The sequence below is a fragment of the Citrus sinensis genome, chromosome 5 (genome assembly GCF_022201045.2).
Source record: "Citrus sinensis cultivar Valencia sweet orange chromosome 5, DVS_A1.0, whole genome shotgun sequence".
NCBI classification, from domain to species: Eukaryota; Viridiplantae; Streptophyta; class Magnoliopsida; order Sapindales; family Rutaceae; genus Citrus; species Citrus sinensis.
Genome location: NC_068560.1, coordinates 22,009,881 through 22,024,817, shown reverse-complemented (window position 1 = coordinate 22,024,817; position 14,937 = coordinate 22,009,881). Strand labels below are relative to the sequence as shown.

Sequence of the window (14,937 nt, the reverse complement as noted above, 5' to 3'; positions counted from 1 at the left end):
ATGTTACAATAACGAAATAACGAATGGTAGTTCTAAACAATATGATTGGGGTTTGTTATGTCTTAAATTGTGCTTCTTGTCAAGATTTATGTCAAGTGTATTTCTTTCTTTGCTTTCTCCTTCAGCTAGTGGTTTTATTGTTGTTTTCCTGGTCTCGGGCCTTTGCAGGTAGATGCTGAGAAAACATAGCATCAACACGTTATTGCTATTTTAGAGAAGTTGTATGCGGAGGTTTGGGACTATGCATTTTAACTTGCTTGTCTGCATCTATCTATTTCTTGGAGCGTTCTCTTCTTGTTTACTGCTGATAATATTGCATTTATCATTTTCGTCTCACTTATGCAAAAGAATAATTGTGACTTTTTATTCTCTTCCAACCCTTGCTACTTGAATTAGATGATCGTATAGGAGCAATCAAATGAGTCCTCCTCGCAACATGTGACTTTGGAAATGGATGTAAATGCCTCGTGTGTCTATCAGAATACTGATTCAAACGGAGCTGATTTGCAAACGCATATTAATCAGAATGACGTCTACTTTATAGGGAAAGTAAGGCTTCTGCTCTCTTGCATAGGTGAAAGTCCCTCTATTGCCCTCCTCCTGAAAAATCTTAAGAAATAAGATGCGCACAAAATTGAATGCTGTCTTTTAAGATTTATTTTTTTTATTTTTTTCAAAAGAAATTTGTTGTATTTTACCACGAAAGTTGTTAATTTACTGAATTACAAACTTATCAATTAATTTGATGTTGCACAGCCTTTTGCTTAACATATTGCATTCTTATTTTAATTTTGGAGCAATAAAATTTTTTTCTACCATCACTACCATCTGGTCAAGTATTTGTATTATTGCACAACATCTATGGAAGTAGTGATTAGTCTTGAAAGTGGAAGATGTCTATCTGTATCCTTTCATCCCAGATAAATTGTCATATGATCGTAGGACAAATTGTAATTATTTTTTAAAATTTATTAGTTAACACCTTGAAAATTCTTTTCCCCCAAATAAAATTGCTCTACAAGTGTCCAACTGTGGTGCTAAGGAAGTCATTCTTAGGAAACTTTGTTTAGGAGAATAGGACTTTTAAGCATGAGGTTTAGCAAACACTAATGAATTAAAAAAGAGATAGTTGTTGGATGGGTTAGATAGAATGCATGAGCTAGAAGTATCATGTGTCTCTACTATCAATATCTCACTAACATCAAAGCTGAGTTAGGCGTGCCAAAGAAAGACAAACCACTGAAAGTTGTGTAGCCACTCACGATGTAGCAGGTGATGTAAAGTCTTGATATTGCTTATAGATACAAGACTGATAGCTCAGCATCCCTCTTTTTGAGATTTTCTCTTAATTTAGATGGGCCTTTTTATGATTATGTCTGAATTATGATACTCCTTACTTGGTTTACCTAGAAAAACTATGTTTATATGGATGTGACTTGGGGGCAATCTATGTATTTGATGATAAATCTGGCCGAGAAAGCTTATATTGCTAGGCAGAGGAAATTGACTGACCATAAGCTCTCATGTTAAATCCATCACTCAAAAGATGCCGGACACTTGTAATCCTCATTATCTATGACTTTCTTGTGCATAGGCCATGTTTTGTGGAGAGCAGTCAAAATTTCAAATTTAAAATCTGATCCATAATTTAAATAACTACATAAAGTTATACAGAACTTATTAGAATTTGTATAGTACATATTAATGTCGTAGTAAAAATGGAATTTTGTTTCTAATATATCTTTGTTGGCCATGATCATAGTGGTTACAATGAACGTTGCTGCTACTGTTGCTGCTTTTGTTATGCTTTTTTTAAGTTCTATTTATCCCATTATCTTGCAGGTTATACATCCATTTGATGCTCAAGCAAATGGAGAGCTAAGTCTTTCAATTGATGATTATGTTGTGATTCGCCAGGTACTTTCCCCTCTAAATACCAACACATAGATTTTTCTACTCTGCTATTAACTTATCCTTCTAACAACTTATGATATGTGGAATTTAGAACTAATGCTTATACTTATTTGATGTTCAAAGCACATGGCATTTTGTTCTTAAAATTTTGATTGAAAAGCAATGAGTTAACAAATGATGGTTGGTTTTCTTTCTTCCTACCATATATTCCCTTTTACATTGAAGTGCAAATCAGAATATAGTAGGGTTGCTAGCTCAGTTCTGAACCACCCAGTTTATCCTTATAGACGTGTGAATTTATATCTTGTTATGCTTCCATAGTTATGCTGTTATTTCAGTGATCACAACTAATTCACTCCTCCTACGTAAAAGAATTAGTTTTCCCCTTAGGTCTTTGAACGGTCAACTTTTGTTTAATTCACCGTTTTAGTTATAACTTCTCAAGGTGGCTCCTATTGGATGGTCGGAAGGTGAATGCAAGGGCCAAGCTGGTTGGTTTCCCTCGGCATACGTAGAAAGACAAGAAAAAGCCCCAGCTAGCAAGATATCAGAAGCAAACTCCTCACCCGAATGTGATGCGACTTCTTAATGAACTCTTGCCAAGTATCTATATGTTCTTTTTCTTGTATTATATTGCTATTTTAGTTTATAGAACGACTGCGACAATTGATAAGTGGTTTGATTGCTTCTTTTAATGAAATCTTACTAAACTCGAAGTAATATGTGCGATCATATGCATTTTAATATTTGTATTTATCTCCAAGTTGAGAAGAATATCTGTAGTAACAATTGTGTTTCCAAATTGCCTTGAAAAAAAATACACATCATGTTGAGCAACAAATTTTTACTATTATTTCTTCCCAGTTTTAATTTATTTTCTCCCTGACTTGAATGTTATATTAGTAGCTTGATAAGAAAGTAACTCAAATCAATCAAACTGCCTTCATGCAAGAGATTGAATTTAGAATTTCTCTTTGTGAAACTTTTCAATCATAATGTTATGAAATATGTGCGCATGAACTTGTTAATTTCTAGTTGCATTTGGAGTATGTATGATATAATCTGAATCACTTGTATAATGTTCTTTATCTTCCACTTGAAGGTAATGAAACTTCTAACTAGTGAAATTTTCTAGTCTTAAAATTATGAAATATGTGGGATTGACTTAGAAATTTTTGGTAACATCTAGAGAATGTATGGTATAATTTGAATTTATTAGCATAATCTTCATCTTCATTGATTTGTAAATTATGAAACTAATATATAAAAAACTAATGTTAAATCCTAATTATCTTTAGTTCTTAAAATTGTTGAGGAGATATGAAATTCTGGTGGGTGGATTTGAGAGTTTTAGCTTTGAGAATACTGCTTAATCTCTACTTTGATGTTGTTGTGCCCCTTGTTGTGGCGAGGCATTAATCTTCTTGAATTTTTTGTTAGGCTTCAACTTTATTGGATATATACCTTTCTTGATGAAATGTATGGGTCCATCGATTTGGTGTTAATGTTGCTAGTGAAGAAGATGATGATAGCACAATAATCGTTCTTTTTTAGAGTAAAATAGGCGATCAAGTGTATCTATGTGTTTCATTTCTCGTGTTTAATTATAAAATTATTCTGAATATAGTTTCTAAATGAATGTTATAGAGTGAATGCTTTTAACATTGGAGATGGTTCTCTTATTTAAGTATGCTGCACAGTATAGGGAAGCTATAAGTTATGGTGGACAGATCTGCAAAACATGATTACTCAGTTTTTTAAGTGTAGAGACAAATGTGAAGTGCTTGGAAGTTGGAAGCTATATAATGCTAAATACTACTACAATTTTAATAAAAAAATATTTCCTAAGCAAACTTGATTAGTACTTAAAGAATCGTAATTAAGCTACTAATTAATTTCAATGACAAAATCTTGTTGGAATAAGATTGTCTACAACAAAATAGTAAGATGAAGTTATCCACATTTCAACAAAGTAAAACCATCTACGTCGCCAATAAGAATTTACATATAAAATAATAACAGTTGCGAATATCACAATTACGTACGATGTTGTAAATGTGATAAAGAAACTGTTCATGTCAATTAAATTATCATCTCGTTCATTGCCAATTGAAGCCTCCGACATAGTTGCTGGTGATCTGCAAATGGGCAATGGCAATCCACAAAGAAAAGTATTTCCCTCATAGCTACTCTCATTGAAGGTTGCAAATTGTGCAGTCCATTCTGGAATTTCGCCTGATAAGTTATTGTATGCCACACTGAAAACCTCCAATGTCTTTAACTCCACTAGTTGATGAGGGATTTTCCCATTCAATTTGTTGTTGGAAAGATCCAAACTTTCGACATACTTCAAGTTTGAAAATGTTGATGGGATCGATCCTGTCAAGTTGTTGTGTGATAGATTCAATGTTTGAATCCTTGTCAAATTTCCAATTTGAAGAGGAATAGGACCGATTAGCTTGTTGCAAGAAAGATCAAGTCCTGATAGGAGGCTAAGCACTTTTCCTTGGTAAATGTACGCAATGTTCTTTGTTGTGAACTCAAATTTTTCACGGATTTGCTTTTCTACATATATGAACTCAAAAATTTCATGGATTTGCTTTTCTACATATCCTTGAGTTTCTTGGATGAAAAAAGATATTTAAAATTGCTCATCAGGACTAGAACTATTGCTGTAACTTTCATGAAGTGTGGTGTTATCAAAGCAAGAAGGAATAGGACCGTGAAGATTATTATTAGAAAGATCTAACAATTGTAGTTGGTTCAATTCGCACAATTGAATTGGCACTTCACCTTCAAGATTATTGTGACCTAAGATAAGGTGGCTTAACTGAGAAAGCCCATCAACCCAATCCGAAATGCTGCCATTCAAGCGGTTATAGCTAAGATCTAATGTCACAAGGGAAGAGCAATTAAAGAATGTACCTCTTTTTAGTTGTCCATGTAACATATTTTTTGAAAGATGAACTTGTTTGATAGAGAGAGGATGGAAACAAGATGGTAAACTTCCAGATATGTTGTTGTCTGAAATGTCCAAAATCTGAAGCAAATCAAGCTGACAAAACTCCACTGGAATAGGGCCTTCAAGATGATTATTGGGCATTATAATACATTGTAACCTTGTGAGATTACCCAACCATCGTGGAATCTTACCCGAAAGACTATTATTGTTAAGATACAATCCTTCTAGTGTGGAGCATTTAGACAAACTTTGTGGGATCTCACCTACGAAGCGACTGCCCTCCAATTGTAACCATTTCAAGTTTGTCAAGTTAAAATTTCTAGAGAACATGTGACCTTGTAGGTTGTTATTTGATAACGCAAGAAACCTCAAGTTGACGCAACCCACGGCCAAGTGCTCGGGAATTTCACCAGTCAAGTGATTGTTGGATAAGTCCAGAAATTGGAGGAATTTCATATTACCAAATGAAGAGGGAATGCTACCGTCTAAAGCATTCATGGAATTGTTGAAAGCGTATAAACTTGGTAAAACATCTGCAATTTCTACTGGAATGTGGCCTCGGAAGTTGTTGTTGGATATATCCAACATTCCTAACCGCTTGTGTGAATGAATTGGCAACCGAAAAGGTCCTCCAAGAGAATCATTGACGAGAGAAAGAGTTTCTAATTTTGTGTTGTTTCCAACAACCAAGTTGGAAATTCTCCATTCATCTTTATGTGTGAGAGATCAACTAACTCCAGGTCATGTTGATGGTAAAGGAATTTGGGGAATATGAAACCGTCTCCGTAACTGGAAGACAATGAGAGACGTGATAATTGGAAGTTTGGGGCGGTCAAAGAATGTGACTCAGTTATTTCTGCATTTAGTTCGTTGTTGTCAGCATAAAAAATCTTTAGTCTTGAATGATTGAAAAGTGGTTCAAGTGAAATTGGGATCTGGAAGTGATTGTCTGAAAGCATCAGCGCTTCAATTGATGTCAAATGAACGAGGGGAGATGAGGAGATGCTTCCAGTAAGTTGATTAGAATAAACATGTAATATTCTGAGGGATGTCATATTTGCCATGCACCAAGGCAAGCTGCCTCTCAGATCATTATTATCAATGTACAACACTTGCAGATGCACCAACGAACAGAGGCCTGAAAATTTATTAATTTATCCATCAGTACAATAAAAAAATTTAACAAAAGCATAGTATTCTTTTATATAGAAGTGATTCGTTTGTGTAATTAGATATCTAATCGAAAATTAATATTATAGATTAAGAAGGGAGGGTGGGAGCATCTGATTAACCTCGATCAAGAATCCTGCTGCTGTTAGTGCCAAGAGTATAATCTGACAGTGATAAGTACTTGAGAGAAGGCATCGATTCACCGATGATTTGAAGAAAGCTGGTGTTGAGTGCAATGCGCGCGTCATCCATCTCCAAATGTTCCAAACTCTTGGAATGAGGAAAACCTAGCAGATAAATAAAAGGAACTTAACGCTTTTCTTAAATAAATAAAAATGTTGAACACGTAGGACACCATTGAGTGAGTTCACATTCAACGCTTTTCTTTTACCTTGACCGTGTAGGACACCATTGACTTCACAACCAGACATCGACAGATTTTTTAATGAAGGGAATAATGATGCAATGCTTTGCAGAAGGCTTATATGGAGAGAGGAAGATTCCAATGTCAAATATTCCAAGTTGGTGAAATTGTGCAACTCTGTGTAGATTTAGAAGGAATGAGCAACAAATTTAGCTTAATTAATAATACGGAAAATTAATTAATTAACAGTTTGTTTATAAATTTGGCCACATCTGTTGAGGGATGAAAACTTGAGTAGTAGTTGTTGCTATATCGGTAAAATTATTAGACTGAAGGTAAAGAGTGTTGAGGGATGGGAATGATCCCATTGACTGTAACAACTTGCTTCCATCTCTAATTTTAACTTCCGATAGATAGAGGCTTTTCAACTTCCTCAAACCTCTGTAACCTGTTTGACAATAATAATAAGGATAGGATTGAAAAAAAAATCAAAATTAATTGTCTAAATTTAGATCTAAACAAAATAAATGACTAATTCAATTATGACTCATTTCATATTTTATGCTTTAGGAAAAGAGCAACATTGTTTTTCAATTGCTATAAAGATTAAAGAACCGGAATCAAATCTTTATTACATTCTTTTTTTGAAATAATAGTATTACCTTTTGTTTTTTGAAATAATATGAATTCTCTGTTTCTTTATTTTTTTTTAATTATGTTTTTGTACATTTTGGGCCTTCCCTAATCAAACGAATTAAATTAATGTAATTAAATAATATTTTAATTGTGTACCTTGAGGAACCTCGAAATTGTCTATTTCATTGCCGCTCATGTCCAACTCCTCTAAGTTGCTCAAGGAATCAAATTCTGCAAACATGCCAAGACGCCAAGACTTAAGACTTAAAATAGAGTTAATAAATCAATGTAAACAAATGATAAATTTTATCATTTTTTATTGGACAAAATTGTAAATTAGTCATGGGGTATTTGCTTCACAGTTAGAGTAATTTTTTTTTTTAATCTTAAAGTCAAGACATACAAAAGTACAAGATGAAATTATGAGAAACATTGAAAATTGTATTTATGAATTGCTTAAAACTATTTTTCTAATATTACTCATAAAAAAAATTGAATTCAAAGCCTTGAATCTTATTTTAGCATGTTAATGGAAGAGTTGGGAGAAACGATGGCGTTTTAATTACGTACCTTTAATATTAATACTTCCTTCCAATCCATTGTAAGATAAATATAATGATGTTAATGATGAAAGACGAGCAACAAATGACAAGATGCTATTATTGAACAAGTTATCACTTAAATCAAGTATCGTCAAGTTGCTCAATCTTGATAACGTCTCTAGCGCTGCAAGTAAAGTCAAAACAGAGATCACAAATAATGTTTGGTGTAATTTCAAAATTAATCACTTAAAAAAATATGTCAAAATTGTCAACTGAACGAAGATGCATATAATTGTCCAGTCTTGATATTCCACTTAAATTAGGAGGGAGAAAGTAATTTAATTAAATTAAATGAAACACCTTCATTCTCAACACTACCGGCTATATTGTTCTAACGTAAATCAACCCTGCACCCAGCCCCATCCCATTGACAACGGTCATTCGTGACAAAAATTATAAGGAGAATTGAAGAAATGTTTTAAGTCTCGAAAGACCAAATCTCTCATGCACCAAACATCCCTCACGCCACCTCCCTTCTAATATTATTAATACTAACAAAACTAACATTATCACCATTTTGGATTTTGAACCACCCATTATATATATATATATATAATTAACAAAATGCACACTCTCTGTCTCTCAGCTAGTTTTCAGTTGACTTATTTGGTGGTCTTTAGTCTTCTCCCAGTCTTTCATGCCCTTAACTTTCTTCCTTTCTTTCCATATTTCTCATTTTGCTTTAATTTTCCACCATTCTACCTTGGATTGTAATTATTAATTCCCCACATATTAATTGAGTGAACGCTTGCCCACCTCACTTCAACAACAACAACAACAATAATAATAATAAATAAATTCTTTCTTCAAGCAATTGTAGAAGGCTTAAATGGAGCGAGGACAAGTCCAATGTCAAATACTCCAAGTTGGTGAAATTGCCAACTCTGTTTAGAATTAGAAGGAGCGACGAATTTAGCTTTATTAATAATACGGAAAAATTAATTAATTAACAATTTATTTGTAAATTTGGCCACATCTGTACCTTTTACTTACCTTGAGTAGTAGTTGTCGCTATATCGGTAAAATTATTAGACGAAAGGTGAAGAGTGTTGAGGGATGGGAATGATCCCATTGACTGTAACAACTTGTTTCCATCTCTAATTTTAGCTTTCGATAGATGCAGGCTTTTCAACTTCCTCAAACCTCTGTAACCTGTTTAACAATAATAATAAGGATATGATTGAAGAAAATCAAGATTCATTGTTTAAATTTAGAGTAAACGAAATAAATGATTAATTCTATTGGGAGTCATTTCATATTTTATGCTTTAGGAAAAGAGCAACATCGTTTTTCAATTGCTGTAAAGATTAAAGAACCGGAATCAAATCTTTATTACAATCTATTTTTGAAATAATAGTATTACGCTTTATTTTTTGAAATAATATAGATTCTCTGTTTCTTTTATTATTATTATTATTATATTTTGTACCTTTTGGGTCTTCCCTAATCAAACGAATTAAATTAATGTAATTGAATAATATTTTAATTGTGTACCTTGAGGAGCCTCGAAATTGTCTATTTCATTGCCGCTCATGTCCAACTCCTCTAAGTTGCTCAAGGAATCAAATTCTGCAAATATGCCAAGACGCCAAGACTTAAGACTTAAAATAGAGTTAATTAATCAATATAAACAAATGATAAATTTTATCATTTTTAACTGGGCAAAATGATAAATTAGTCATGGGGTATTTGCTTCACAGTTAGAGTAATTTTTTTTTTAATCTTAAAGTCAAGACGTACAAAAGTACAAGATGAAATTATGAGAAACATTGAAAATTGTATTTATGAATTGCTTAAAACTATTTTTCTAATATTTACTCATAAAAAAAATTGAATTCAAAGCCTTGAATCTTATTTTAGCATGTTAATGGAAGAGTTGGGAGAAGCGATGACGTTTTAATTACGTACCTTTAATATTAATACTTCCTTCCAATCCATTGTAAGATAAATCTAATGATGTTAATGATGAAAGACGAGCAACAAATGACAAGATGCTATTATTGAACAAGTTATGACTTAAATCAAGTAGCGTCAAGTTGCTCAATCTTTCTAGACCTACAAGTAAAGTCAAAACAGAGATCACAAATAATGTTTGGTGTAATTTCAAAATTAAACATTTTAAAAAATATGTAAAAATTATATATTTGAATGAATATGCATATAGCTGCTCAGTCTTGATATTCGACTTAAATTAGGAGAGCGAAATGTAATTTAATTGAATTAGACGAAGCACCTTCATTCTCAACAAAACCGGTTATGTTGTTGCCACGTAAAGCAAGTGACTCAAGTTGTTGAAAGGGAGTAAACAAAGAAGCATTCAGATACCAGCTGTACTCTCCCGAATACGTGCCAGAAAGGTCTAGCGCTATCACTCGGCCTGTGGTGTTGCTGCACTCAACCATTTCCCACTGACAACAATCAGTAGCTCCCTCACCATCTCCCCAGTTGTAAAGATAACTACCAGTATCATTAAAGAAACGATTGAGTCGCAAAAGAGCAAATCTCTCGTGGTCCAAACATCCTTCACTCCACCCACCTTCTAATATTATTAATAACAGGACAAACATTATCACCATTTTTGATTTTGAACCACCTATTCTAACTATATCTTTAAGTTCTAAAAAACACACACACTTTTTCTTTCTCTGTAACCAACCAAGGCTCTATGCTATTTGTTTATAACACATCTAACAATTTATACACCCAACTAGCGTATAGTTGACTTATTTGGTTGTCTTCTACAACTCTTTCATGCATTAATTTTCTTCCCATTTTTTCCATATTTGTCGTTTCGCTATAATTTTCCACAGTGACGCGTTTTGAGCTATAAACAAAGGATAAATGAGAGAGATTGAGATGACAAATGAACAGAAACTACGAGTATGTGTGTTTAGTAAGAGAACAATTATACGTTTTTATTATATATCAACCTAACAATTAACTTTAAACAATTATAATAAATAAAAATACGATGTTAAAAAATAATACAGAACATGAAAAATATATTTTTGTAAACAAAATTTGTGTAACCATTTATCAAATTAAAGAGTATATGTGTGATTATCAAAACAAACCATAGAAGTGTCATTATTATTATTTGTTCCTTTGAAAAACACGCCATTATAAAAGGGCCGAAAGACTTCCACACATTTTAAAAGTCTTTAGGCCTTTTTTCTATTTTTTTTTTCATTTGTATTTTGTTCCACACGGCCAAATATTAGATTTTACATGTTTGAAATTTTGTGGAAATTCTATTTCTATTTTTTTTACTTTAGCAAGTAGGTGGAGTCAATACGGTCAGCTACTCAATTATTGTTAGTTAGCAAAATAAAATTTTTGGCCAGGTGCATGTGTTGTAAAAAAATTTTTTGAAAAAATTATAATTACTACTGCCAAATCTTTACAGCTTCACTTCTCTGGTTCAATTGTCGCCACAAAAGCACAAGTACTTTTTTCGTCTAATTAATTAATGATCAATCTAAAATTATATAGGTTGGTCGAATATTCCCCTAAAATTAATTAATTTTACTGAAAGAGAATTATTAGACAGATCAAGTGTGTCTAGTTTTTGTGTTGTTTTGTAACAATCAATTTGAAAACTCTGCACTGAAGTTAACGTCTGAGAGATCAACATACTCCTAGTGATGTTAATGGAAGAGGAATTTATAAGAGGAGAACAAAGAGTAATTGTCCTTGGTCAAGGAAGGTACCATTAAGTCTAGAATATGACAGTCAATGGCAGAAAAATTAATAAGTGTGTAATCCATGAACAAAGATTTTAAATCCTTGAAATTTAGATAACCTAAAAATTAACATTGAACAAGAAATAAATCAACAATGCCACTTTGATCACATAATCGATGAAACTTAGGATATATAATCAACACTTGTTAATTTTACTATTAAATTACTATTTTTTCTGTATTATTTGAATAAGGGAGTTGATTTGGAGAAACTCTCGCCATAATCGATGAAAATCAGGATATAATCAATGCATATTCATTTAATTTTTAAATTAATACTTTTCCATTATTATTTAAAGAAGGGAATTGGTCTGAAAAAATCTTACTGCAACATATATTATTGACACGATGATGCTAATAATAAAAACCCTAATATGATTGTTTGAAAATGTGAGATCTTCAAGGGTTATCATATAAATGAGAGGAGATGAGGAGATATTTACAGTAAGTAGATTGGAAGTAAATCTGGAAGAGAGGTTATATTTGTCAAACGCCAAGGTAAATTACCCCTTAGATCATTGTTGTCAAAATTGAGTCTTGCAGATGCACCAACTCATGTAGACCTGAAAAATCATTCATCCTTTGACTATATAACAATTAATAAATATATAAAATATTTGAACATATCTATTAAATGATAAATGAATTAATAGTATAGCATTGTATATGTTAAATTCTTCAAAATGTAACATAGAACATGCACTTGATAATTTTGTTCTGTTAATTTAAGTTACGTTTATGGTTATTTCAATTAATTTAAGCTAAAATGGATATTTTCATAATTTTATCACATAATCAAGGAATAAATGTATATTTTGAGATGCTAAAAACAGTCAATAGTTAAACTTAAGGAAAAATTGAAGGCAGAAATGGTCTAGTGACTATTTGAAATATTGGTGGTGGAGTAACAATAATCAATTTATTTAGATGTGCAATTAAATTTGCACTATAAAAGATTCATAATGGAGGATTAGAAAGGTCATAATGGGGGATTGAAATAATAACATAATAAAGTTAAAGTTGATGTCAATTAGGGTTGCAAAAAAATAATAAATGATGTTGTTTTTCTAGTTTTTGGAAGTCATGAGAAATAAATTTTGTCGCTTTCTTGATATATATAGTGGCTAATCAAATAATCGGCGATTAAAATAAATAACATAATAATAATAAAAATATGGAAGTTTAAGTTGATGTCGACTGGTTTGCGTAAATAAAAAGTATTGACTCTTAAAAAGACATCAATTTTATGAAAGACAATAACGCGGTTTGATCCACTCTATAATTAATGATGTTATTTTCAAATAACAAAATTTTCTAGCTTTTGGAAATTTTGGAGAGAAATTAATTTGGTCGTTTTCTTGATTGACGGTAATCAAATAATGGATGACTCGGAAAACCTTCCCTTGTTTTTTTTATTAAAAAAAATGAAACAGAGGTAAGCAGAAGCTATACTCTACAAAATGCCTCAGGGGCATGATAACTGAAAAAAAAAAAAAGCGCATTAAGATAGAACATAAACCTGGTAACTTTGATGCATTAATTATATTTCATTAAAATGAATAATTTGGTCATGACAACAATAAATCTATCAATTTTTAAGTCATCAAAATAGTTGAAAATATTTTTTTACAAGAGGAGTGAGAGTCATTGCCCTCAATCAAAGAATAGTACCATTAAGTCTAGAATATGACACTCACGGGTTGAAATCCATGACCAAATTAACATTGTAAATTCTTGAAATTAAGATAGCCTGAGAATTAACAATAATCAAAATTTCAATTTTATTCACGTAATCTATCCAAATAGGTTGAATCATCAACACCAATTTTTTCATTTCTAATTTAATACGTTTTCATTATTATTGGAATAAAGGAATTCAGAATCTCATTAGAGTATATATAACTTAAAACATTTTTTAATTGAAATTAACTTAAAAGCAAATATTTAATAAAAACTAGCTTTCTAGAAGGATTATAATTATATGGGGAGGAGACCAGTCCATTAATGTCAATTCTTCCAGGTTGGTGAAATTGTACAACCCTAGGTATTTAGGAAAATTAGTTAGCATTTTGTTAACTTAATTATTTATTTTGCCACATCTGTAACTTTCACTTACCTTGAGAAGCGATCACAGTACAATTGAAATTAGACTAAAATTATTAACAAAAGGAAACTCATCACCCGAATGCGATGCTACTTCTTAATGAACTCAATTGCCAAGTCTGTAAATGTTCTTTCTTCGTGTATTAGATTGGCGTTTTAGTTAATAGACGGCTGCCGCAATTGATAAGGAAGTGGTTTAAATGCTCCTCTGAGCGAACTCTTGCCAATACTTTAATTCACTCATATTTCTTGGGTGGGCAATATTAATATTAACTGCTACTAATTCTTTGGTTTAATAATAAAAAGATAATTAATTCTCTGTATTATTAATGAGATTATAGAAGGCCAAGTGAAGTTAGACGCAATTAAACTCCTCGTTATTCAAGACTTGTAATTTTTTTCACCTCTCTAAGAATGAATATTAACAAACAAGAGCAAGTAAAGTTAGGATAACATATACTTGGAGGCCAGAGTTCAATTAATTTGTGTCGTTTTATTATTAATCAGCAGCCATGGGCGACAACTTGCAACTTCATGTCGTTCTGAACACCAAGCTTTCTCTAGATAGAAAGACAATGTATATGAAAGTAAGGAAATTAATTAAATTAAACATCTTATTCATCTCAATACACAATTTTCTTATTAAAAAAAGGAATTAAAAATTATTATCTGCATCTGCATATATGTATGCAGTTGATTTTGTATAAGACCACCCTACTTATTTGATTTTTTTGTAATTAGATTATTATTCTTCGGTGAAATTACTAAAATAGGTAAATAAATAATTGTTAGTTGAATAATTATAAGTTAAATTTGTTTTACCGTATAAAACCAAGAGCTTTTTTATGTTCTTCAACTCTTTCCGAGCCGTTCAAATAAAAAAAGAAGTTAAATTACATTAATGGAGCAAAAAGAAATGCAAAGAAAAGATTACGAAAAAGAAAAAAATACTTGATATTGCATTGATGGAGGAAGAAGATAAGCGATTCGAAGAATTTAAAAATACTGAATACGTTTGCCAGCTAGAGTTAGGATTCAAAAGTTTTACTTTTCAATTTTCATTGTTTTGGTGTCCATTTAATTTGACTTGAATGTGAGCATTTTCAAGGAGTGGGAAGATATGAGAATTGATATTATTTTTAAAAAATAAAAAAAAATCAATCATTACAATATTCGAGGCAGGTTATTCGAATAAATCATGGACCACCTTCTACACGTTTTATAAATCTTGCCCCTTTTCTTTTTTGTCTTTTTCTTTAATTTACATTTTGGTCCACAAGGCCAAAAATTAAATTCCACAAGAATTGACCTTTTTTCTATTACAAAATTTTAGCCTTAGCCAGTGGAGTCAACGGGGCTGGAAATTTTTTGAAGGGGTCCCGAGAATCAAAGGTGCGTACTCACTTATTATTGTAGAATTGTGCGGCAGGTACCGGAGTCCAC

The 14,937-nt window shown here is 31.7% G+C and overlaps 2 protein-coding genes across 9 annotated transcripts in view; one reads left to right on the top strand and one right to left on the bottom strand.

The window, feature by feature from the left end:
* The window catches only part of LOC102628997 (SH3 domain-containing protein 1-like), a 164,098-nt gene extending 161,468 nt beyond the window's left edge, over positions 1 to 2,630 (top strand). Inside the window, exons 7-8 of the mRNA XM_052442265.1 lie at positions 1,843 to 1,917; positions 2,360 to 2,630. Of these exons, the coding sequence (XP_052298225.1) occupies positions 1,843 to 1,917; positions 2,360 to 2,503 (219 nt within the window). The 3' untranslated portion in view covers positions 2,504 to 2,630. The remainder of the gene's footprint in view (positions 1 to 1,842; positions 1,918 to 2,359) is intronic.
* Positions 2,631 to 4,826: 2,196 nt separating this feature from the next.
* Positions 4,827 to 14,937, bottom strand: part of LOC102621844 (receptor-like protein 13) — a 215,691-nt gene continuing 205,580 nt past the window's right edge. For 2 of the 8 annotated variants that reach the window (XM_052442225.1, XM_052442228.1), the window contains exon 17: positions 4,827 to 6,014. In XM_052442225.1, coding sequence (XP_052298185.1) covers positions 5,539 to 6,014 — 476 coding nt within the window. In that variant the 3' untranslated portion in view covers positions 4,827 to 5,538. The other 6 variants (XM_052442227.1, XM_052442232.1, XM_052442226.1 and 3 more) reach the window with 6 other exon arrangements.